The 26,246-nt window shown below is 36.5% G+C and overlaps 2 protein-coding genes across 2 annotated transcripts in view; one reads left to right on the forward strand and one right to left on the reverse strand.

Moving 5' to 3' along the window:
* The window catches only part of EFCAB11 (EF-hand calcium binding domain 11), a gene marked incomplete at both ends in the record, with an annotated part of 55,793 nt that extends 32,306 nt beyond the window's left edge, over positions 1 to 23,487 (reverse strand). Inside the window, 6 exons of the mRNA XM_079537474.1 lie at positions 13,703 to 13,793; positions 15,759 to 15,860; positions 18,076 to 18,121; positions 21,756 to 21,851; positions 22,721 to 22,963; positions 23,335 to 23,487. Coding sequence (XP_079393600.1) covers positions 13,703 to 13,793; positions 15,759 to 15,860; positions 18,076 to 18,121; positions 21,756 to 21,851; positions 22,721 to 22,963; positions 23,335 to 23,487 — 731 coding nt within the window. The remainder of the gene's footprint in view (positions 1 to 13,702; positions 13,794 to 15,758; positions 15,861 to 18,075; positions 18,122 to 21,755; positions 21,852 to 22,720; positions 22,964 to 23,334) is intronic.
* Positions 23,486 to 26,246, forward strand: part of TDP1 (tyrosyl-DNA phosphodiesterase 1) — a gene marked incomplete at both ends in the record, with an annotated part of 35,424 nt that continues 32,663 nt past the window's right edge. Inside the window, 2 exons of the mRNA XM_079537293.1 lie at positions 23,486 to 24,026; positions 25,556 to 25,599. Coding sequence (XP_079393419.1) covers positions 23,486 to 24,026; positions 25,556 to 25,599 — 585 coding nt within the window. The remainder of the gene's footprint in view (positions 24,027 to 25,555; positions 25,600 to 26,246) is intronic.

The raw sequence follows: 26,246 nt of genomic DNA on the forward strand, positions 1-26,246 counted from the left end.
TTTCTCATCTTTTCTTTTTTTTTTTGCATTCCTGATTATTATACTGTACCATGTCATGCATATGCCTCTTTCCTTTAATTACTTTTTGTACTTACTTGTTCATCCACATTTTTACTGCTAGTCGCTAAGCAACATGCATAACATTAAGACATACGTTCATTTATCTCTTAACACATTCTACTTCCTATTTGTGCCATTCTTTTTCAATACTTTATCCCACTCAATTTTACTGGTTTCCACATTCTTTTATGCTTGTTAAGAGCAAGTTGACTAAAAATACCTGTACAATTCTTAATAAAATTCCCAAACAGCCAATATAGAATGATTTCTCATTTTTATCACTACAAAAATTGAAAACAGTTGATAAAGAAATCATTACATAATAAAAAAGAAAGGCATTAATAACTTATGCAGAGGTATGAAATCAAAAATAGGATAAAGGCTACCAGGAATAGACCTACTAGAAGGGCAAAAGACCACATATCTAAGTTTCTCCTGTTTTCATAAACATGACAGGGTCCTGGAGATAAATAAAGTGTAAGTTAGATACAGTTGTGAAGAAGAAGCTAACATGGGACTTAAAAAGCAGAATATCTTTGATAAACCAATTAAACCAAGGATTAGGAATGGAAAGCTTTGATCCTGTAACTGTTTCTTGAAAGCTATACAGAATAGCCAACAGGTTGACTTTACTGAACTTTTTTTCTGAAAGATTTTTAAGAGTATATATGGACATTACAGGTGTCTACTTGTAAGAATTCATATTAAAAAAATCAACATCTTGGTTATAAACGAATACAGAATATAAAAGAAATTCAACCATCTGTCATGTTTCCAGTCGTGGAATACCCAAAAAACCCCACAGGGTTATGGCAGGCTAAGAAGTGGCTAACAGAACCCAGAGAATTTAGTCTTGCTAAATAATAGATACTATTAGCATCAAAGCAATTTTTTCCCTTCGAAAAACAAAACTCCTGGAGAAGAAACAAGATGTTTAATGTGCAGAGAAATTATGCATTCTAGCCCTCCGTAGATTTCCTTTATCTATCACAACAGCCAGATTCTCCAGCAATTTTTCTTTTTACAACACTTCCAATCTCCATACCCTCTTCCTTTTTCTTGCAGTCTCCTCTGTGTTTGGCTAAGAGGCAGTATACATCACAATCAATTGAAGCTATGTAATTGTAACCAAAACAGTATATGAAGAAATAAAAAACAGAGGCAGCATTGGTCAGAAGTCACAATGTGGAATGAGGAATCAATGTGTCTGCAGACTCCAGAGTAGGCAGTATTTTGCAATTTGCTTCAGCAATTCTTGTTATTAAATATTTATTCTACTTGCTAGCATACATATAGGCCCTTCAAAAGGCCTTTGATTAACTTTGAATTGAACTGTGCAACAGAGTGCCCTCTTCAGCCAAAAGTATGTTTGAGCACTGAAGGAGCTTTATTTCTATATAGTTTTCTTGTTGACTCCAAAAACCTTGCTTCTTTCTTAGCCCTTTACCAAACCCCATCTGTTTAAAAGGGGTGCAGAAGAAGGGAGGAAAGATTGAGTTGTAGCAACATAACAATTTCTGCTAACACTTTCTTTAGTATATAACACCATTCATTATACCATCAGCACGATTCATTCTATTCCAGTGTTAGATCAATTGCTCTCCATTCCCCAAATTTTTCAGTAAATATTTAATGTCAAACTTGGTTTAAAGTAAAGCATTCTACTTTCCCCATCTCATTTACATATCAGGCTTCTTGGCATTTATTTATAAAGTACAGGTGTAAATTTTGCTGTCTTTTTAATTAAAAATTTATCTATAATCATTTACACATGTACATTCCTTCACTGCTGCTGCCTGCAAAGCAGGCTCTGCATAAAAAAAGCCAAAGTCCTACACCATCAGGAGCCACAGGGAGCACCAGCCTTGCAAACAAGGCGACCAGATCACAGAATCTGTATCTTTATGGTCAGCAACAAATAAAACAATATAAAGGACAAAAGTGTTCAATTTTTTAAAACCTATATGGAGAACATTTTCCATACTTATATTCTAACTACCAACACTGGTTCGAGAAATCTGTGATTTCTGAACACCAGTGACTTGGCATTAGAAGCTAGTCACTAAGAACTCTACCCAGTTCTGATATCTTTATGTGTATATGTGAGGCATGACCATTGTTTACTTTCCTCTAAATGAAGGACGTGCAAATGCAAAGAACTTGACTCCCAGAAGGGAGTGTCTATGAAAAGCTTCCAGTCAGAACAGTCAGGATTTAAAGCATGAACAATTGAGAACTGAGCCTGTACAACAGCAGCTGTGCTATATATGCACATGAAAATAAGTATAATACACATTAACTAAAAATCAATCTACAGGAAAAAGAACAATACTTAGGCGAAGGCAGGAGAACAAGTTAGTTAACTACAGTCTTGTTAATTAAATGCATCAGTGACTCCTTATTGACCTTTTCCACTAGATGACCCCAGATCAGACTGCATTTTTGAAGCACAGTTTGTCTGGACGAAAAAGTTAGCTTAAAGAATTTATTAACATTTTGACACAAGAAACCATAAGAAATAGAAGAAATAGTTGATAAAATTATTCCAAATAAAATTTTGAAATGCCTTTTTAATTATTCTATGTTTCTGGCTTTTTGTTTGTTTGTTTTTTCCCCCCAGAATTATTGATTTACCAATATAGAATTATTGTAAGAAACAATTTATTAGGTTCTTCTACTTGAATAACAGTCATGCTGAAAAATTCCAGTCACAGTATGTTATGTATGTTTATGTATAAATAGAAGACTGCCATTAAGTACTTATGTTTGCTTCCATAGGTAAAGAACCAACATTGCATTTGGCACTGTGCTGCATTTACCATGTTTGTGTTACTCATGGGGAAAATAACAGTAGGTAAAGAGGCATAGAAAGAAGAAGAGAACCTTCTGTCAAGTCTACTATTTAGGTATGTGAGACAAACAGCTTCTATTTATTAGAAGAATCAAGAGACACTGTCAGCTATAGTAGATGAGATTAATCAAAACTATCAATCAAGAGAACAAGCATTCTTCATTCACTCATTTCCTAAAATTCTTTGATTCAAAAGATGTTAACAACACTAGAAGTTTATAACTAGACACGCACATAGAACACAGCAGGCATAGCACCAGGTGACTAGGACTATTTGAAAAGATAAAATAAAACCCCATCACAAGATAAAACTGCATTCTTTGGCTTCATTCATGGCTTACTTTCAGCAAACTCATAACTCACCTGGAAAGTAAGACTTCAAGAAGGATTGAAATAATCTCTTTACCCATTTCTGCAGCATATTTGACATCACAGAGTGATGTGTTTACCCAGTGAGGAAGACTTGAATTTGTTCCCATAAGCTTTTGAAATATAAGAAATATGAACCTCACTTCGTAAGCAATACATTGTTGAACACATACTTTGATGCCTTCTACCTACTTAATTCTGACAACAGACTTTCAGTAGGTTGTCAATCAAGTAACTGAATCAAGTAACTGAATCAAGTAATTGAAACATAGCCCTGCAAAATTTTAGTCTTACTGAAATTGGTTTTCAGTTTCCAAACCAATTAATTTATACTTCCTTTAAGATCTAAACATTTAATCAAATTTTGTAAACACAGCACTTTAATTGGTATATAAGATTTCACAAGGGAAAAGAATAGCACCCTAATTAAATACAAAGAGTTGGTGATTGTCAGAAGAGATCTTGAATTGTTCAAGGAAAACGGGAGGAAATCCCTCCTCTGAGCCACCAACAACCTGGATCAGGAATGTGCTTCAAGGCTCTAAAGCCTACTGGCACAAGATTATTAACTTGGAGAAAAAAAATCCTGAATTAGGAAGAAGCATTTTCTAAACTGTCAAAAGTATTTTTCAAAGTTCAATATTTGCTAAGCATATGTAAGGATTGGGAGTAGATTGAATTCTCTGGTAAAACTCATACAGGGTGTTACCATGGTATTGGTATGGTATTTCCTATATCAAGGTAGAGAGATTATGTCATGCCAGGTAGACCTAACACAGGCCATAGTGCATCGATGGTACATCATATTTTGACAAAAGGAGTTTGTGCTCATTTTTTTCTTGTTAATAACTGTCAGGCTGAATCCAGCCATACATAATAATGAAAAGATGTCACATCATGTTACTGAGATGACGCATCACATTATGACAGATTTGGAAACTTTAAAATTCAAAAGCCTTAGCAAGGCTGTGAAAACACCTAAAATAATTCAGTTAGAAGAGTCCGCATTCAATGCGAAGGCTGAAATTACAGTTGTACAATTCAAAGGTTCGGAACCTGGATTGGGATAGTTCATAGTTGAAATGCATCTGTGAGTTTTATATGGAAAACTGTACCAGCCTATATTAGTGAAAAGCTCCTAAGCAGTATGAGAAAATTCCTAGAGAAAATGATTGTCATTCTAAGGAAACATGAGAATAAGAATAGAGTATTTGACAAATAGACGTCTACCTCCCCCATCTCCTTGCCCATTACAGTGGTCATCATTGTGTTCAAAATAATAATTACAAAGCACTTTAACCAATAACATCATTTTTCCCCCCTATATCTTCTTAATAATCAACATAGACAAAGAAAGAAAAATAGGGGAAAAAAGCAGTGAAATAATCAGGATAGGGTGAGATGGAATGAAAGATTAGAAATTATAGCACTTAGTATTCTATGAATTAGTTACCAATAGAATAAAAAAGTCACTTTTTTTGCAAAGGAAAAGAATTTAGTGTGAATCCATTACCTTCTGTATTACTGCTACAGAACAGAAACACAGCATTGAGAAAACATAAGTTGCAATTTCTGATCAGATTTGAGAGAAGGAAATGGGGCAGTGAAGGCCTTTTCACAAAAAGCTCTTTTCAAGCAAAAATCACAAGAGGATATGTTTCTCCAGGTTATGTGGCAGGTAAGCACTGTGAGGATGTATTCAAGGATGATTATTAACAAAGGCTTCTAACTGACTATCATTTTATTGGGAATATCTAAAAACTGTTCTCAATGGGAGGAAACCGAACCCTCATGACTCCACTGAACCAATGAATTGAATAAAGCTTTTATGGAGTACCAGCTCACTGGCAATGACACTGAAGTTTTGTGTGAAAGCCACATATGCTCATTCTTATATTTAGATGCACCGTATTTGTAAGTGAAAAAGTTAGGAAAGGCATAAAGACCTCAGAAACACAGAAAGAGATCATTAGAAGAACCGGTGATAAAGCTAACAACATTTGTTATTCAAATTATCAATGAATTTTTATCTGCAGCAAAAATCAGTGAAGCGCTCTCAAGCATTATCGTAGCTATATTCAATCACCAGACAGTCACATGAGATGAGTGTTTCCTGGCAGAAAAAACCCCACTATCATTATCTGTTTAGCACAGGACACATTTTACCCAACATGTACTCAGGCTTGATGCCAACTACTGAGCTACACAACAGCAGTAATCCAACTCTACCATTTCAGTTTGTGCTCTGCAACAGGTGAACACATTTCTGAGTCTTACGATCATTCCCCAAACCATAAAGATAATCAGTTTCACATCTCCATGCAACAATGCATGCCATAGTTCTTAAGACTGTGGGGTGTTCGATGCTTGAAATATTTTTGTCACCTAGAAAAACAGACCTCATTTATTTAAGATGAAGAGAACTCAGGTTTTGGAATCTATTATTTCATGTAAGTATTACATTTGTTCAGTAAAAATTTTGCTTACAAAATCTCTGTGAAAAAAACAGTATTCAGAGTACTGTATACTCAGAATGTGACTCTAGTGCTTAACTCAGTCTCTCAAGTGCTACTATGACTTCCGAGTTTGTTGTGTTGTAATAGAAATCTTAGAAGCATAAAACCATCTGGTCCAACATAATTTTGAAAGTAGGGCCTTAGATTAAGCTATCTGTGGCCCTGTGAAGCTGACCATTGAATATTTCCAGTGTTGGAGGAAAGGAGATTCTACTAACTTCTGTTGAACTTATTATAGACATAACTCCTCACAGTGAAGAATTTTCCCCCCAGGTTCAGACAATTTCCCCTGAAGCAACTGTGTGTAATCAATGAATATTAAGATGTTATGATTACAAAATAAACAAGAGAGTTAGGCAAAGCAGATTATGATAACAAAAGAGAATAGATAGAAAGCTTACCCCTACCCTGGGCTCACTTACAAAACTCCAGCAGAGTGGATCTCCAGAAGAGATCCTTCCCCACTGGTAGCCAGCTCTTAAATGGGTCTAGGAGAGGTGGCACCAGGCTCCACCACTTCTGGCAGCACAGCTGAATTGCCTTCACCTGTGCTCCTGCAGCTGACTCATGGCTCACCTCAGGTGATCAGAGGTTCAGGCCACAATTCAGCAGTTCCCATACAAACTGGTATATATTACTCTATACCATGGTACATTCTTGTGCTATGCTGGAGCCTTTTTACCGATTGAATCATTTTCAGTTATGAAGAATCATCTTCTGTAACATTATTAATCCACCAAAACACAAGACAGAGCACAGGTTTAGCGTTATCTATAATATTTTTTCTAGGATTCTGTAAGTAAAAGGTGATAATCAGTTTTAATCAATCTTACTTTATACATAAGTTGAAAAAACTCAGTGGATAAATTTTAAACATCAAGAAACCACCTTAAATTTAGTCACTATTTAGAGCATAATATTTTTCAAACTCATGAGGGAAATGATACAAAAACCAAATACAATAGAAATGAATCTGCATAAACAAATAATTCTGTGAATGGTAGAAACAATAATGCCCGATCTCCCATAATTTGCATCTTACGACTGACTTCAGAGTCTATTGTGGAATCTTTGTTTAAATCTTCTCCACAGTTAGGTTTTATAGAGTCTTCCTTCCATGTTTGCTCTGCTGTTTCTTAAGATTCAATAGCTCATGTAATGGCCCTCTGCTTTATTGGGGGCACCTGTAGCATCTCTCTCTTCCTCTTTGTTCCTCTATTTTTATGAAATTTGGAAAAATCCTATTATTTCTTTGATCTCAGCTTTGATATTTTGCTGAAACCAGCCTGTAGGCTCAAAAGGTATCAGTGAGAGGACATGCATTATAATAGAAGCTTTATAAGAAATTAGTTTAAAAAAAATCACAACTTCTTACCAAGCTTGATCATGAAGACTATTACAACCTAGCCAAATTTAGAAATACAGGGATTGCTAAGAGTTATTTCAATGCTATTTTGTTTTTATTAATATTAATAGTGTTTAATTATTTAATAGTAATTAATTATTAAAATATTAATTTTATTGTTAATTTAAACACAATAGTGAAGATTAAATAAAGAGTTACACTGCAATTACTTAATACATTGTAAGTACCATCAATTAACATGTTAGCATTTACTAAATCAAAATATAACTCGGCCTGTTACATCAAAAACAAGCACTGACTTCAGGTATTTCTTCCTATTAAGTTCTGTCATCATGTAACTACGCAAACTTTTCAACTATGCAGCAATTCTGATGTTGATTAGCTTTCTCAAAATGCAGCAAGAAAAAGAACATCTAAAGCCAAAGAAAACTAGCTAACATTTTGACACTGCAGCATTTTCATGCTGCAGAATTCTGTCAGTTTTTTCTACCATAAAGGGACCCTAGACTTTGCAAACACTTTCTTGCTGCAAATCTGTTGTTGCTTTCATTACCTACTATTGGTTAAAGTTAAAAAGAAAAAAAAAAAACACCTGTTTTTCAGTCTGTCAGCACACTTCAAATAAAAATTGCCATTTATTTTGGCAAAAATCTTTTATTCTTAACTCTGGAGAAAAATCTACATTTAATAAAAAGCACACTCAGAGCTGAAGGAACATTTTTGCCTATAGGCTAGAAGTGCTTGAAAATTAACAAGAATTTCTCTAATATAATGGTGATTCAGTAGTTCATCTGAAATGAGTTTGGAAGGGTCAGTCTTTTTGAGGGTTTCTATCATCCAATGCAATTAAAAATAATCAGCAAATTGAATAAATACAAGCTACTGCTAAAAACTGTTTCACAGTTGAGGCAAAAGATACCTGCACTGCTATTATCTCAGTTGTTATTCATAAAAAAGTCTTTCACATTGTGAATTTGGTCTATTTTATAGCTGACATACTTTAATATTTTTAATTATATGTCACAGCTTTATCCTGCCTGAAAGAAACTGTCTAAAAACAGAGCCCTGAGGATATGACCAGCTAAGCACTCACTGTGGTATTAGTACATTTTAATAAGTTGCAATCCCATGAATGTAACTGCTGAGCAGTGCTTGTACAGCAGCCAGACTTCCTTTTTCCCCACTCTGCCTGCCTTGTGTGAAGTCTGGAGGTCAGCAAGAAGCTGGGAGAGGACACAGCTGACTGAAAATGACCAAAGGGATGTTCTGTGCCACGTGGTACGCTGAGGCCCTACTTTCAATGTGCCTGCTGGTAGAAAGCAATGAATTAATGCCTTATTTTGCTCTGCTTGCAGACACAGCTTTGTTTCACTCGTTAAAACGTCTATCTCAACCAATAAGCTTTTCCAGTTTTGCTCCTCTAATTCTCTGTCCCATCCCACTGCCAGGGGAGCACTCGAACCATGGAGTGGGTGCTTAGCTGCTGGCCAGGTTCAACTAGCATTACAGAACTATTTTTTCAGATGTTTATAGATAGGAATACAAATCAAAAAACATTAATAATTCCCAAAATACATATCAACTTTTAGGGTCACTTCTGCTTTAGTTAGCCCATTCAGAAATATAGTTTTGGAAAAGCAGACTTTTGCATCCTGTTAAGGAGAAACTCTATAACGTAGACATGCATATTGAATATAGTCCAAGAAAAATTCTTGAGAGAAATAATTAAATGAATTGCTTTGTACAAAGTAACTCTCCCTCCTGAGATGAGCATTTCCTTTCTTTCTACTAGTTACTTATGAAGGGGAATTTCGGCACACAAACACACACTACTGCTGTGCTGTTATAAATATTAGGTCTTATCCGTTAAGCTCTGTTCTTCTGAATCAGATACAAGACATCTTCCGATTATTTTTTTCCCTTTCAGATTCTGCTCTTTATGACAGCTGTTGAATTGCCTTCACTCCACAAGTACCAACAAAGGATAGGCAAGAATATGCTGGCTTACTCTTACTTCATGTCTTCCTGGAATCACATACTGATTATAGAAAAGTCGTCTTAACTCCACTCCCCGATAAAAGACTATGAAGATGCAGAGTCAGGCCTTTTACACCGCGATCTTCAATCTAGCTTACCATCTTCTTTTACAAGTTCTAAAGCAACTGTTAATTAGTAGTGGGTATGGAACAAGCTTTTAACCAATGAATTGAAAAAAAAGAAGTCTGCATACAGATATGCATGGGTAGACCAAAGAATTTCCTTTCTAGTAGAGATGGCTCTCAAGAGGTAAAGAAAAAAGACGCATATAGGTGATGTGTGATAATATGAAAGGCTGCAAGACAGTTGCTTAAGAAACAAGAACAACAAAGGAATAAACTACTGCAGGCATCACCAGAGCTGGAATGACATTGTACTGTGTACTATGTTTCCATGGCAACTAGCCATAGGAAAATGAATGTTTCATATTCACTGTGCTCTGCAGTATGTGTCTATAAATCAAACTTGCATAAAAGAGCATAAGATTTCCTCCATGGGGTTGCTCTGAAAACCAGGTTATTTTTTTCATTATTAGATAATTACATGAAAGAAAAACACAACAATTAGGTCATTTTTTTTTGTATGGAAAGTACCAATGCATATAAGAATACTAGTATACCCCCAGTGACAGTCATCCTATCAATCTGAGAATACAGCAGTGTAAAACGTTGATCATGAATGCCTTCATTTCTTCCTTTAGATGTGATTTATGCTTGTTAGCTTTAAAAACTGAATGAGACTTTTCTGCCCATTTTTGGGCTTTAGGACATTTTTCATCTTTTAGAGACTCACATTCACATGCAATTGGTTTTCAGCTCATTTCTGTTACTATTTCCATTATCACAGTCAGGATTTACCATGCAAACACCTATTTTCTCTAAACAGATGATAAAGCTAAGACAAATATTTTCTTACCAGTTTCAATTAATAATATTGTATAATTCTAATTCGTACTCACATTACTTAAATATGTTTTCTAGAATTTGAATCTACTTTTAAAGACAACATGCTCACTTGCAGACAGTAATTTATCACAAATTATTACTTCAAAGGATGTGTCACATTTCATATCAACACTGCTAAATGCACAACAACAGTGTAATTATAAAGAAATTATTTTCTCTGTTAAGTATCAAAAAGAGCCCCACTATGAAAGAACATATCATCCCATATCACCACATCATTTACCTTCACAGGTACTTCTGCAGTTCAACAAAGAATGTTGAGCTTTCACTGCACAATGGCACTTTAATGAAGTGAATAGTGGGCACGCAAGAATTAAGTCCATAGAAATGCAGTATCAGCTCAAAACCAAGAAACATGACACTACTGTTAATTTAAAATTGATGCAAGATTACAGTCAGTTAATAAAATCGAGATAAACTGAATTTCACCTACATTTTGTAAAACTTCAGCAACAATTGCAGTATACTACTGAAATTTGTAAGAAAACAATCCATCAGGAGAAAGAATGCCTATATTAAATATTATTTTACAGTAAGAGATGAAAATATATTTTTGCCTATTCCCAATCCAATTAAAAAAAAAAAAACCACCAACCAAGGCCACTTACTATATTTAGAAACACTACTGAATTGAGGTATCTTTTGTGTTTTCCGTAAAATAGAGCACTTAACATCCCAACCTGAAGCTCGATTACCAAGTCATACTAATTCACTACATCTTTTAACATTATACAGCATTAAAGTAAAGCAGAGGCATTAACTGTGTTTCATAGCTCAGCATTCTAATAAATACAGCACATAACAGGCCACAAACTCACGTATTGAGTTCACAAAGCCTGAAAACTGAAACTCTTCTGACATTGTCCGAGTTTGCCTGTCCTGCTTGAAGCTTTCTACTTGCTTTGTCTCTAACATCAGTTCTTTTAAGGGTCAGGATAGTATACCTAATTTGTTGTTCTTGTGTTTATACAGCACAAACATAGAATAAATTCTTGTTACTTCAGTCTATTTAAAACTATGTAAAATTAAATATTCATAAGTTTACGATAATGGTGTAGAGAAATACCAACCCAGCTTCACAGCAGAGACCTTCCAAAATAAGACACATTACTCACAGCAGAAGAGCACAGCATGGAACGTTAAGACGCAGGGCAGAGGCTAACACTGGAGGACCATGATTACAAACAACTCACCAAGAGTCAGAGAAATGCAGTCAGAGGACTGTACAAATCCAGCACTACGGATAAAGAGAGCAAAGAACAAGTATCTAAAACATACTATGTGCCACATGTAATAAATTTGAATACAACATGGGTTTGCAGACAAATGAAGAGATGGGAAATGCATAAAGTATGTCAGTAGACGTGTTAAAATGACTGGATGATAAGAGCAAGAGAAAAGAATTCATCCACATGAATTCCAAACTCCTCAAGACAGGATAATGGCAATTCACCCAACCCTGCCCACCTGGAACCTGTCACAACAGGACATGAGAGGGGTAGTGAAAGACTTGGAAGACCAGAAAGGAGCAGACATTACGAAGGGTGTGTGATGTATTTAACTTTATTATTGAGACTTCTCTTTAATACAGTATTCTGCATTTTATTTTTATGTAAGCTTTAGATTTATATTAGTAATTTTTCTTTGACTAGACTGCTAAGATTTCAATTTATTAACAACAGAATTTGGCTTTATGTATCTCGTCTCCTTTTAGCCATAACAAGATTTCAAATTAACGGTTAAACAGGTAAGATAGGAAAATAATCCATTATTCTTTAGCTCTTTATTATATTATATAAAGAAGTTTTAAGACTGCTTTAGTATTCATGAATGTACATGAATGATAAATACAAGCATTTCATTTTCAAGCCTTACACTCGTTAAAATCAGTATAAGATGTATGGATTTCTCATTATGAGCATTTTGGATATCTATAAATCAAATTTACTTGACCTGAACAACTTCAGTGGGGTGGTTCTTCTTTAGTACCAACTGTTACTGATGTTCTCCCCTCCCTGAGTCTTGCACAGCTAAAATACCCCTGCTTTCATTTTTATGAAAAAGTATATGTTGAGAATCACACCCTAGGAGAAATTAATTCCCTGCTCTGTATGGTAAGGGGACAAGTTAAGTACCACACATCTTTAACTTCTTTCCCCATTTCCTTTAAACCCTTATGACACAGACTTAATTTATACTCTAAAGTTTCATTTCATTTAAAGTATGCGAAAATAATACATGGAACCTTCCATCAGTAGCTAACGCGCCTTGTAGACAGCATGTCCATTAAGGTGAAAGTTCTATAAATAGCTATATTCAAAGCTATATTGCAATATGAAGCTATGTCTGAATTTATTTGACAATTCTTCACATAAGAGAAATAAAGAAAAGAATATATTAAACACGACAGCATTAACAGTAACTACATTTAAATTTCTTATATAAAGAGCCTTAATATTCAAGAAAGTTTCTAATCACTTCACAGAAATATTGGTTATTAGGGCCTTCATAAAAGTAGGCACTCAAGCCTATTCATTTCTTGGCAGCGTACCAAAAAGTGGTAGCAGAAACACTTGGTTTTCAAGAAAATATACCTCGTCCCTTAGAGATTATTTTCACTTAATCTATTGCATGCTTATAAAGTTCAGGCTTGAACTGCCTACAATCTCATTCCTTATTATATGATGTGATATGACTTTGTTTTTGTTATTAATGAGTAATATGAAGATACTTGTTTATATGTGCCCTACCAAATGAAATAAATCATTCAGCCCTCACAAAGTGATGAATTTCCAAGCGCTGCAGTTGACTATATAGTTTGTTAATGTTTTTTCAAACAAAGGGTAACATTCATCATGCAAACACAGACTTGAAAACTGCACACAAAGTAACAGATATGCATGAGTAAGTTTAAAAAAAAAAAAGGTACCTAATGCCATGCCTCCAAAATTGAAGGACCTCTTTCAATGGCTGAGCTACTTCCAAACAAGTCATTCATTTCACAAAACAAAGAAAGTTTTATTGTTTGGAACACACTGTTTTCCAAAATAGTTTTGAAATAATATTTACTTACAGCTGCTAAACAAAATTGATTTTTTTTTTTTAAATGATCCATAAATCACTCAAAATTTGATCCTCTCACTCCGCAGGCAAATTTCACCTTATGAAAGATCTCACTAGTGCACTAATTTTAATTCTAAAGCTCACGAATGAAGATTTTGTGATTACAGGAGGAATATTCAAGAGTAAGTAATAACAGGCTTCCTGAGAAACAGTTCAGTCAACAGTTTACTTTCTGTATTTAATATTATTGTATTATATGTATTTTATGTATTTTTCTACTATATTTGCATTGCTCATATTATTTACATACATATTGTTTATATATATTGCATTCATTATTAAAGGCATTAACACAACAACGTGCTGAAGCTCATATCTTCAATTGTACAATAGAATATAATCACTTCAATTAACCGAAATATACAAAGAAAAGACTGCTATCCAGACTGAATAAGGATTTCTCTACTAGTCTTACCTGAAGGCTTCAATTATAATTCTTTCAGATAATTTTGGAAGAACGGAATTGAAGGTTTTCTTAAAGTCTTCAAAAGTCAAGAATCCTCTATCTTTTAAATCAGAATTAGACAAGAGAAAAAGAACACAGGTTTATAAAACTTACTCATACAATTATGTTTGTATTCTAATAATTATAATTATATTATATATAATAATATTAATATATATATTAATAATTGATAAATATATTTATTATAATATATAATATATATTATATATTATATATATTAAAAATATATATATTAATATATTAATAAATATATAAATATATATAAATATATATATATAATATTATATATTATATATTCTAATAATTATTCAATTCACAGTTCTGAGATGATTAAACACTAAGTTATTTTATTTGCAAAATATTTTAGAACGGCTATGGTTATACGGAGTGAGCATATATATATCCTGACAGCTCCTTTGCACCACTGTGACCTCTATTTAATAGTCTAACATCCACAACTGTCTCATTCAAATTTTTTCATTTTAAAAGTAGGCATTTTAAATTGAAAATTTCAGACTTGTGAGATTTTGAAAACATATTTTCTAAAATATGTGAAATTACATTCCAAATCTGACATCTTCATTGACACCTTAGCCATTATAAGCATTATATATCAGAAAAACTCTCTTCCATAAAAAAAACTTTGTTTAATACTATTGAAGATCCTGAAACATACCAGTGTGATATCAATTGATCACGTAGGCTATGAATTCACTTCCAGAGCCAGCGAGAAAATAAAGCATTTCAAGCCAGGCTATCACAGATGGCGTGCAGCAAAAAGCAAGACAAACAAAAGCTCAGTGCTTGAAACAGTTAAGTCCTTTGAAATAATTCACTAAAAATAACACTTCAAAAGCTACTTTTAGTTCAGAGCAAAAAGCTGCAGTGGATGCTTATCTGATCATCCCAACATCTGATCTACCATATGTTTCACTTTCACTCATTTCAAGGGCCATAGTCCTATCTCAGGTCAGGAAGAAATCAGAAAAGATTGTCCCAATGTCTATTTAAAGAGAGGCTCTTGATGAATTTTTCCAGCACAGTGGTGGGAGATAGTCCTTGTTTTACTCTTTGTTTTCCAGCAAGAAAGAATCACTACATCTACTTCACAAAAAGTACATGAGAAAATTCACATTACTTTGGTTTCCATTCCTTCATCTATTATGAAGATGTAAAAGAAATATCTACAGCCACCAAAGACAGAAATCTCTAAAATATGTGGGAGGAATAAGTGCGTGGAGACACATGACTAGAAGTAACAGAAAATGATGAAGTCACTGGAGTTGGAATGAACCTTTAAAGGCCATCTAGTCCAACTCCCCTGCAATAAACAGGGACACCACAGACAGAACACGATGTCAGGGCCTGATCCAGCCTTACCTTAACAGTCTCCAGGAACAGGGCATCTGAGGCAGGGAGAGTTAACAGGTAGGGTGAATAGCTTAGAGATTTGCCTTGTAGGAGCTCATACTACAACTAGAGCTTCCAAATAGAACGTTGCAGTCTACTACCTTCGACTTACTTACAATAATATCATTGCTGTCTTTATTACTTTGTTAATGTTTTACTTCATGTGACAGCATTCGTGACTGTATAATCAATGAATGTACAGAAGTTATAATTATGAAATATACCAGAGAGTTTGGCTAAGCAGTTATTATACCAAAAGAGAATAGATAGCTTACCGTAGCCTAGGCTTGCTATGAAACTCCAGCAGAGTAGATTTGCAGAAGAGATCCTTCCCTGCTGGTGGTCAGCTCTTAAATGGGTCTAGGAGAGGTGCAGCCTGGCTCCACCCCTTCCAGCAGCACAGCTGAATTGCCTTCACCTGTGCTCCCATGGCTGACTCACTGCTCGCCTCAGGTGATCAATCAGAGGTTCAGGCCATGATTCAGCAGTTCCCATACACACAACATTTTAATCTCTTGTTTCCTTCAGGTGTTCTGCTTTACCTTATTGTTTAAGAATTAACACTCAAAATATTTATTTAGGAGAAGAAACTTACCTTGCATGTCAAAAGCTGTGAATATTTCTCTTGTTTCATCACTACACAGTTGTGCAGATTTCTTTGCACTCATGAGATTTAAAAACTTTTCAAATGATATACCTAGAAAAATTGGAAGTTCAGATAAATCTTCCCGAAAAAAGAACTGTTTTATTTTCCTCCTTAAAAACTTGTATGACTGTCTAATAATTAGGAATCATTTGGATTATATATAAAGTGCAAAAAAAAAAAAACAAACAAAAAAAGGAAAAAAAGGTCTTCAAAGTTTGCTCATGCAAACATTTCACTATCTTTTAAATTTTCTCATGTATTTTCTATACTTGAAAATAATGCATCAGTTTATTTCTATTTTTCCTTCTAAGTTATCTGTTATCTCATCTTCCTTTGCATTGGAATGAAATGTGGACATTTCTAAGTCAATAGAACTTTCATGCCAAGGATAAAGATCCATAGATGCTGCATAAACAATGTATCTGGCATAATTCCCAGCAGGGACAGAACTCTGAAATAATCAGATACAGATTCCTGTGAGATTCACAATAAAATTAAGCTTAAATATGAATTGGTGATTAATCCAATGAATTTACCTGTATATTTATCTTATCTTTTTAATGAATAGAAAAATGAAATGAAATAAAATCCACATCTCGTTTGCAAGTCCTGTTTTAACTGAGCATTTATTATAAAATCAAATAAAACCATAATATTAAGAAACAAAAATACACCCCCACAACCTTAGGCCTTTTCATGAAACATGCAAAATTTCTGACAGAAAAATTTCGGCCGACACGTTTTATTCTGGCAAAGAGAGCACATATCAATTCAGAAAGCATGAGAAAGACTGTTAAAAATATGCCTTATGCTCCTTTTTAACAGCTGAATTTTCTTAAAAAGGTGGCAGTATCTGGTGTGAATGTTTATCAAATAACGTAACAAAAGCTCTGCACTTCTCTTTCTTTTGATTCATTCACATTCTATTCTTCCTGCAGTGATTCAAAGGGACAGCTCCTTCAGCTCCACCTGCTGTCTCAATTCAAATCTTAAACTCCAAGCTTACAGATTTCTGGTGTTTCTTTCCTCACTTCTTGTAAAATCATACATTAAGAACTATTATAGTCTCAATTTCCAGAATTACAAAGACATGTTGATTTCAAGTGCTAGGCTCTTTATGTCCACAATTTATTTAATAACAGAGGTTGCCAAAACATACTGAACTTGTCCGCATGAACAGCTTTCCATTCAATTGGATAAACAGGAAAATGAAACCATAAAAAGCAATATAGGATTTCCATCTATTTATTTTTCTCTCTTTCAGGGTATTTCAGAGGAACGTACGAGCCCAGAAAATTATAGTATACATTCTTCATTTTATGGAATGACTCCTACAATAGAGTGCCACCTCTTCATTGATCGTGAGAGCTGGCAATCTATGAGCTACTGAATGGGTTGCAAAAGTATCTCAACACAAAAAGGTCACCTTAAAAAAAAATACACAAAGCATCTAGATATTGACAGATCCATAGTCTACCTCCATACATTCGTTCACTAATTTTCACAGACTTTATCTTAGGAGGGAGGGGGGAAGCAAAATCTTCTTAAGGATAGGGCTTAATGAATATAGGCTTTGACATCACAGTTAGAATAAACAGATAGCCTTTTCAACACCCTTCAAATGCACTGATACAAGTGGGATTATATGGCAAATGAGAAAGGGGAACTTAATGATAAAAACACCCACATTTTTGACATTTTTATTTTTCACATGAATCAGTTCTCTACTACAATTCACCGCACAGCCCCAGAAACAGGGGTACTGGCACCACTGATAAGGTCGAGGACAAGAGGAAAAACAAAACAAAAACAAGTAGAACTAGGTAAGTGGGTGTTGCTACAGACATATTTATTGAACCGTGCTGTAAGACTCATGTATTTGCCCAAATGAACAGTGAAATGGTATCAAAAGAAAAAACATTTTTAATGAAAATCTTTCTCAACACTTATCAGCTCGAACACCAACATTTTCTAATTACTTTTCTCTATCACTGATCTGTATAATATTAAGAAATGCTACTCTGAGAAGCAAGAAAAAGTTCAAACGTGAATTCCAAGCTAAATTTATCATAAAAGCACTAGAAATATGCCAAAACTCAATGAAATCCTATAATCCTCTTTAATAGTTATGATCAGCTCATTTATCATTAATCTGCATCAAGTTTCTCAAAACACTTTAGAGATCAGGCTTCAGATTTTATTTATTTATAAGTTAATGAATGAAAAAGGAGTAGAGATCATTGATTGATTGATGTTTGCATATTACCTGAATTTTGTGGTCTCACAGAAGACATTATTGAATCCACCTCCACCTGGAACAGAGGAGACACAACAGTGGTTTTCTACAGAAGTGCTCAATCTGAACTCTGCATGAGGTCCAAATATCAATGTTATGTCAATAATATGTGTCTGCACTAAATACTGATCTCATAATAGTACATATTATACTACAGTACCCTAACCTGTGCTATTTAAGCAAGAAAAGATTTGATTTTAATTTTAGAGAAACACACTCTTCCTTGGTAAGTAAACTAAAAGCACACATGAACCTAACAAAATCCTCATCAAGATCCTAACCTTAAACAAAATATAATTTAACAGGCATGGTTAAGTTTATGCAGACCAGAGTTCAACTACACGAAAAGGATGTAATGTGCAAAATAAATTTCTGGAGAGTCAGCCTCCGACATTTTTTTTCCTTTAAACAAGGAAATAATTTTCTGATTCAGCATTCAGACTGAAGTATTTCCTAAAAACTATTTTTGATCAAATTCATTTGGTAAATCAGACTAAAGCAGTAAAAGAAAAAAAAAAACCCCAAAACTTTGCATCATTCAGCTTGAAAACTTATCCTGAAGCCTGAAGCCAATTCATTCTTCTTTCATTTTCCTTATTATATAAATCCTTTAGTGTCTTTCAATAGGATCTTATCTCACTATTTTTCTGATAGAAAGAAAGGAATGACAGATGTTGATTAGCACGTTACCAAAATTCTGATTAGTGTGTTGCCAAGATTCACTAACAGCACAAAGTCAAAAAGCTAAATGACCTGATAAATACGAGGATACTGACTTTCTAGAATAGCATTTGGAGCTGACAAAGTGGTTACTGGCAAAGGTCTTTGAAAAATTTAAGGAAAGAAAAGGGTGTGTATATCTAAAAAAAAAAAAAAAAAATAATGAGTGGTCTCTTTTGGGCTGTATTTATATTGCTTTTTTAGCATGACCCAGTGTTCATGAATGCACCCCCTTCTATCTATACTATTAGAATACAAGACTGCACATACTGGCAACACTAAAACATTTCACACAGGAAGAGGTAAGGTGCTGGCAGCTTTTACTGCAATCTGAGTACAGCCTATTCTGGAGAACAGACGTGCCAAACAAGCTGTGACCAGTTAACCTAAGTCTACATGTCCCACGTGGCCTGCAAAGCTTTTTTCAGACTGAGTTGGGCAAATAGATGAGAGTTCTTTTTAGAATGCTTTAATAAGATGTGCCAAAGAGCAGCTGGAATTTGTAAGCAGCTCTGAGCTCAGACTGCTCTTCCATACTCCAGATGCTAAGGTGCCCTGCTGTTGGCATCTTGATCAGCAGCAGATGCTGAGACACAGGTGTCCTGATGTGAAGGGATGGAGTTAGGTCAGGGAAAGGACTGGATGCCTCCTGGCCACTGAACACCTAGGCAAAGTGGAGAATGCTCCTGTTTAGACCTAAGCGTAACATGTAGTACCAGGAATGAAACTTCAGCTGAGAAAACAAAATGTTCTCATGACTATTATTCCTGCAGTACCTTTTCATTTGAAAGTGTCTGAACGTGCATTTAACTAGCTGAATGAGTGTTGAAATATGACAGTGCTTTAGATCAGTTGAAATATTCTAGGGGAATACATTCTCATGTATTCATAGCTACCTGTCTCAGAAGGTCTAATTTTGAGAGCAAAAAGTTTGGAATCTCTTTGAATAAACACACAATAACAATGTGTAAATAAGAGTTCTGTTAAACTTCAACAAATGATTTAGAAAAAAAGTAAGTAGGAATGAGACTCAATTTTTTAGGGTCTACTTCCTTCAGTAGAGTTCATTGGTGACATCTTGTGGGGAAAGTCAGCATAACTTTTAATTTATGGAATAAATGAAAACATGACCAAAAATAGACAGCAACAAATTACTGAAAGTGCAGTCAACCAATTGATTACAATTGATGATGCTAGATAACTGCCACTCCTACTGAAATAAAAATTAGGTTAGCATGCTGGGTAGTTGAGTAAAAGGTTTTGCCATAACTTAAGTAACATACATCCACTGTTGCCAGTTTCTTGTAAAGCTGTTAGAAGTACTCTAAGTGTCATTATTTTTAGTGACTCCAAAAAAATACAAGGATTTTTATTGTAATCCTTTATTTCAATAATTTTGACAACATGGAAAAATGCACAATAATACAATAAAGAGCTGGATACCAAACAATTTTTAGGTCCACACCTTCTACGTTCAGTCCCTATCTGGCGTACCAAAAGCATTATGTTTTTTGAAACTATATAAAAGCAACCAAAAACACACTAAAGCATTGAAGAGATCACTTACAATGCCTAGCCACTAAGAAAAAGCAAAAGGGATGGCTGTGCCATAAGCCATAGTTAACGTATGTTAGAGAGAGCCATGAAGAGAAGTATCTGTCTACACAGGGCTTTTAGTATTTCATCTTAGTAAGTGATTGCTGTATAAAGGGCAGCAGCTGCTAGAATTGTGACCACTTAAGGAAACAGCAAAATCATCAGAGGACAGAATAACTCCTGGAACAAATGTTTTCAATTAATTTTTGTGCAGCTGCACAGATAGAATAATCTATGGCCAGGTGTTCACAGCACTGTCTAGAGACACAACAGGTGTGACATGGCTCCCTTCCAGGAAGAAAGGACTAAACCTACATTTCCCTTCTTCCTAGGAGTCCTCCTCTTCTACTCTCTTCCCAAAAAGGAACCAACAGTGACTTATGCACAGAAACTGCTCTTGTTTGAATGCCTTAATCATGCTTTCAGAACACCTACTGGGAAAAAAAAAACAAACCAAAACAAAAAACCCCACAACATTCAGGGAATGTAAAAAAAGAACAGCAAGTTTTTAAACAGGAAGACAGCTAAGGGGAAACTGAGAATTTGCAGATTAAGTCAGCAGTTAAGATTCACTTTAGTAACCTACATTATTTTTAGGTCTGACTCTAGTTCATGAGGAAAACATTTGTTCATAACTGAAATGTAACAGATTACTCCTTTCAAAGTTAAATAAAATATTTATATGATTTTTACATTATTTGATCATATACAAAAAGTTGTCTATGATTGTCTTAGGCTATTTTCTGAAAATTCGTATGAAAGAAAGAAAAAAGTATAAAATTATTCACAAGTGGTCCCTGGGGAAGAAGAATGCTCAAACTGCAGAAGAAAGGTGAATCATAATTTCTGTACTAGATTTACAGTATAACATATCGCTCCAGTTTGTGCTGTCACACTATGAGAAAAATCTCAGACATTTTGAATTTTGTGTGTATTCTTTATGTTGCTTTTGAGATGACTTACCTTACTAGAATAGGAATGTAATTTCTGAAATTGCATAAAGCTTTAGAATTCATTGAATTCATTAGAATATTGATCAATAACAAGTCCAATATATCGCTTTTTTCATATGTCACACACAGATATGAAACACAATGCATACTTCTGCTCATCAGGGTCTACAGAATAACTTCTCAGCAAGAAAAGTTTGATCACATTCTTTTGAAATAATCTCCCTAGATAAAAAAAATACTTCAAAAATCTGTAGGTGTTTATGTTCACCAGTTCTAGACCAATCTACCCCAGTTAGCACAGATCATTTAGTAAATAGCATTCTTAACAGCAAGGCATCTATATAAGCTGGATATTCAGAATTTAAAAGAAAAAACACATACCTCTGAGAGCTTATAACCAAACAACATTACTACAGCAACTTCAAAGTCCTCTATGTTCAAATAGCCTTTGTTACCTTCATCACACACTTCAAAAACCTGCAGAAACAAAGTGATCTGCATTAAAAACAACAAATATGATGCAGTATTTTTTACTTAAAATAATTGCTATGGGAAAAATAAAACAAGCACTTAGTGAGCAAACTAAATGATTAAAAAATATACATACTGAAGCTTAGTCCTACCTCTGTAATAACTGCATTCAACTACCATTAAGGTAGCTGAGGGACTAAGAGTTGTCCGTTTTGGTCTTTTTTATTATTTAAAATATATTTTCCTTCTTCTAAAAGGTTCCCCCCACCCCACCCAAACTTAGGAGATACAATATAGATTTCTAGAATCAAACTACACCCTGTTTGCTCCTTCTAGATGGCCTCAAAACCACAGTAAAGCACAAAGAAAGAGACAGAAAAGAGCGCAAGCACCACAGACAGCTTTCTAGCTGCGCTTGCTTGTTTTATCACGGGACGATAACAGGTACTTAGTTGTTTAACTGCTGCCACAGCCCGTAGCAGAGAGGCACGACAGCCCCACGCTGTGGCATTTCGCTCTGCTAGATGGAGCACACTTTAATGCCGTCCGTACTCTAACTGATTTTACACCTGTTTCCCTCCCACACCCCCCCTTGAAGCTGCCATGCAGTTACCTCATTAGCAGGGCGCTTCCGCTGCGGCAATTAACACCGAGCTGAAAGAATCATTATGCAAATATCGCACCTGCCCTGAGTTAACACGGGGTCCGACGCCAGCATTTCGCATGAACTCAGTGAGGTAACGCGCGGCAGCTTCACCAATTACCAGAGGCACACGGGAGCTGCCCGAGCTGCTTGAAGGGGCGGGAAAGGCTCCGCTCCGCACCTCATGTTTCCTAGGGACACCGCCGCACCCCGCAGCAGCCCCGTCACGCACCCTGGCGCAGCGCTCCCGCAGCGAACCCATGGCGGCGGCTGCCCGGCAACGGCGCCGCTGTGCGGGGCGGAGCGAAGGCGGCACCGCCTCCCTCATCTCCTCCTCCTGAACTCGGTCCCCGGCCCGAGCGCCTGGGGAAGCTGCCATCCTTCCGGAACGGGAAGAGGCGGGCGCAGGCTGGCGCGAAGAGGTGCTGGGGTGAGCGGTGGGCTTGTGGAGTCTTGGTGCGGGCCGGTAATGTCGCTATTGTTGCTGCCGTGAGGGGTGGGACTGGCGGCTGGAGTCCCAGCGCGGCGGTCCGGGCGGCACCTCGCGCCCCCTCAGCCGGCCGCGGTTCCCGCGCGCTGCTGCTGCTGCTGGCCCCGCCCGGCCGCGGTTCTGCCCGCCTCGGGGGCGGTGTTAAGGCGGGCGGTGGTGGTGTGGCGGGTGTGCTCCGAGCTCTCGTTCTCGGTAGCAGTGTGGGCTGTGCCTCTGAGCGCTGGGTTCAGCGAGAGAAGTGCTGTGTGATGCAAATCCTGCTGAGTGCTTTGCTGCACGTGTCTTTGCTCGAGCTGGTTTCTCACGTGCAGGTTTCCCTGTGCAGCTGCTTCCTAATTGGTAGCCGCTTCTGTTGCCCGCGTTTCTTTGTTTCTTGGGAGCAGCTTTGTTGTTATTGCATATTGTTTTGTATGTGAGGACCGTGTCAGATCTGGGGGGTGGAGGTTATTATAAGAGGCAAGTGGAGGCTGGGAAGGGATACAGTGTGGTCTCTTCGTTTGTAGCAACATGCTTCAGGAAGGCGCCCACGGGCGGTGGACTGTGTCTAGCAGTGAGGACAGCACTGAAGAGAATTCTGACAGCGAAAAGCCCTCGACGTCCTCGCTGCCGTGTGCCCCGCGCGGTGAAGCGAGCGCGCCGCAGTACCCCTGCTCGGAGGCCAGGAGGGCCGCTCACAAAAGGAAGGCTTCTCCGCTGAAGTTCGTTGACACACCTGCTGCGCATACACCTCCTGCAGAAAAGCAGAGGCCTGGCCAGGAGGGCTTGGGATGGTGCCTTTCTAGTAGCGATGAAGAGCCTGAAGACAAGGTGAAGCACGCCAGCAAGGAAACACTGAAAGAGGAAAAGTGCGATGCACCCAGAGAGCAACCTCGGAGTCATTGCAAAGATGAACGTTCAAAGGATGTGAAAGCAGAGGACTATAATGAAGCACCTGGTGAACCCCAAGATACCTGGGATTTGCTGAGTGGAGGGAACCCCTTTGGGTTTTTTCTCACCAAAGTTAGGGGAATTGAGCAGAGCTATAATTCTGGAGCCCTGCACATAAAAGGTGAGGAGGAAGTGGCTCTTGCAGAAGTGGACTTTTGGATGGGAGGGTCTTGTGTGCAAGTGGATACTTAATTTTTAGTTTATGGGATTTCTAATGCAAAGATTCCTTGGTTTAAATGAGACTTCGTACTCCAGGTATGAATATCGTAGGAACTGGTTCTGTTACTTCTTGTTTGTGCTTGTCTTTATGCTGCCAAGTGGTTTGGACCCAGTAAGTCACTGTTACTTGATGTAGTACACGGTACTGCCTTGTGAGTTTCTGTGGCTTGAGCTCACAGTCACGCATCAGTGCAACTGGAAGTGAGCGTAAGTCAGAGGTGGAATAGGATGTGGTGTATGACACTGGTGGTTTGGGAATGCCAGATGACTGAAATTAATTTTACTTTATATAAGGGTAAAAAGCAGTGTGCATCTGTAACCATCTCTATATTCAGAGAAGCCTCTTGCATTGCAAGCCCTCAAGCAATGCATCGCAAGCCCTCAAGCCCAAAAGCAATCATTAACAGGTGATTTGTGCACAGATAGTAAAATGAAGTAGGAAACTTCTGTAGTTCCTTGTGTGGATCCTCAATCTGTTTTTGTCATGCAACTCACCTGGTTAGCTAACTGTTCCTCAATCTTGTGTGCCCCCTACAGCAATGGCTGTAGGCAGCCTGGTGTCTGAGGCCTTGGTTGCATTACTCCTGTACAGTTTTACCTACCTTGTGAACTCTCTGGCTTCTGGGCAGTCTTTCCATAAGAGTAATTATCTTGTTATGCGATTGCTTGAGCTGGTACAGAGGCTATTTCTTTGTTTCAACTTGCAGAACAGTTCCTATAGAGAAGTTCTAGTAAAGACACAGTATCTCATAACCTATTTGTCAGATATATTTTGTAGTTGCAGCTGTGCTTTCAGTTCATGAGGTTTTAAATCCTCGGTGTGATTAGTGTTCCATGTTCCCATTAATAAAATAGACTAAGGATACACATATCCTGCAATCATCCTGCAGTCTTCCCCACATAGTTAAGTTTCTGGTCTGTGTATCTCTGAGTGACAGGGTGTCAAAGCGGTGGGTAGTTGTATTCTTCCTTTCTCTTTCCCTGAAAAGGAGAAGAAAAAAAAAAAAAAAAGCAAGGAGCTCTAGGACTGCTGTCAGTACTAGCACAAATGACCTGCAGCAGGTAACTCTTTAAGTATTAACTATGCCCTTTCTGTTTCTAAGTTGCCACAGTTCTTCAAGACCCTCTATAGGGGAGAAAATAGCTTGTCTCTTTACTTGGTCTTGGTCTTTCTACTAGTAAGTTTTTGAACTTGGTGCTCTGCTTTGAAAGGGGTGATGCTATTTAAAACCATAAGACAATAAGCATAGAGTCATAGAATCCTTAGCATTTCATAGCAGAACCAGGGATTTGAATGTTCTACTCAGTAAACTTGTCAATGTTTGTTACACTCAGTCTGTGAATCTAGCACTTGTAGTAATCGTGCTGTTCAAGGCAAAAAAGGTTCACTTAAGCTTTCTATACTCAATTGTGTCTTAATGTTTTTAATAGATATTTTGTCTCCTCTTTTTGGGACCCTTGTATCTTCTGCTCAGGTGAGTTTTCTATTTGCCAAATTGCCATTGCTTGCTTATTTCCCCTATCCTCAAACCTGTACGTGATAATCCATTTTTTTGCCATGTAGCTGATTTCAGCAGGGAACTTCATTAAAGTATTGAGGGAGCCCTGAATGCTTTCAGCTGCACATTGATTTATTGAAAAATAAAAATGATCCTATGTTCTGCTTAGAAGTCAAGCAAATGTGAAACTTTCTCTCTTGCGCTCTGGAAATGCACAACCGAAAAATGCATCTTCATGTAATTGAATGATAAAACAATGTGTTTTGCAATCTAAGCATGAGATTTTTGTTATTGAATGGAAGCTTTTGCTTTTGTTCTTGTTGTAAACATGTGGCAGAGGGCACACTGCATTCACCTTTTACATTATGTGCGTACAATTTTTTTTGTCTGCATTCTAAACTTTATGAATGCTACTATGTGCTTTGGAGTAACTTAAATTTATTCTTGAATGAAGAGATGTGAAAGAAAGCATTTGAAATTGAAAAATGAACCCACTGTTAAAACATGCTGATTGCAGTTTTGTAGCGTCACTGTGTGATGGAGCATCATTATGCGTTTGTATAATGTAAGTGATAATGAACAATAACTTTGCGTAGAAAGTATTTTTTTTTCCCATACTCGAT

This window comes from Tetrao urogallus (assembly GCF_951394365.1).
Source record: "Tetrao urogallus genome assembly, chromosome: 6".
NCBI lineage: Eukaryota > Metazoa > Chordata > Aves > Galliformes > Phasianidae > Tetrao > Tetrao urogallus.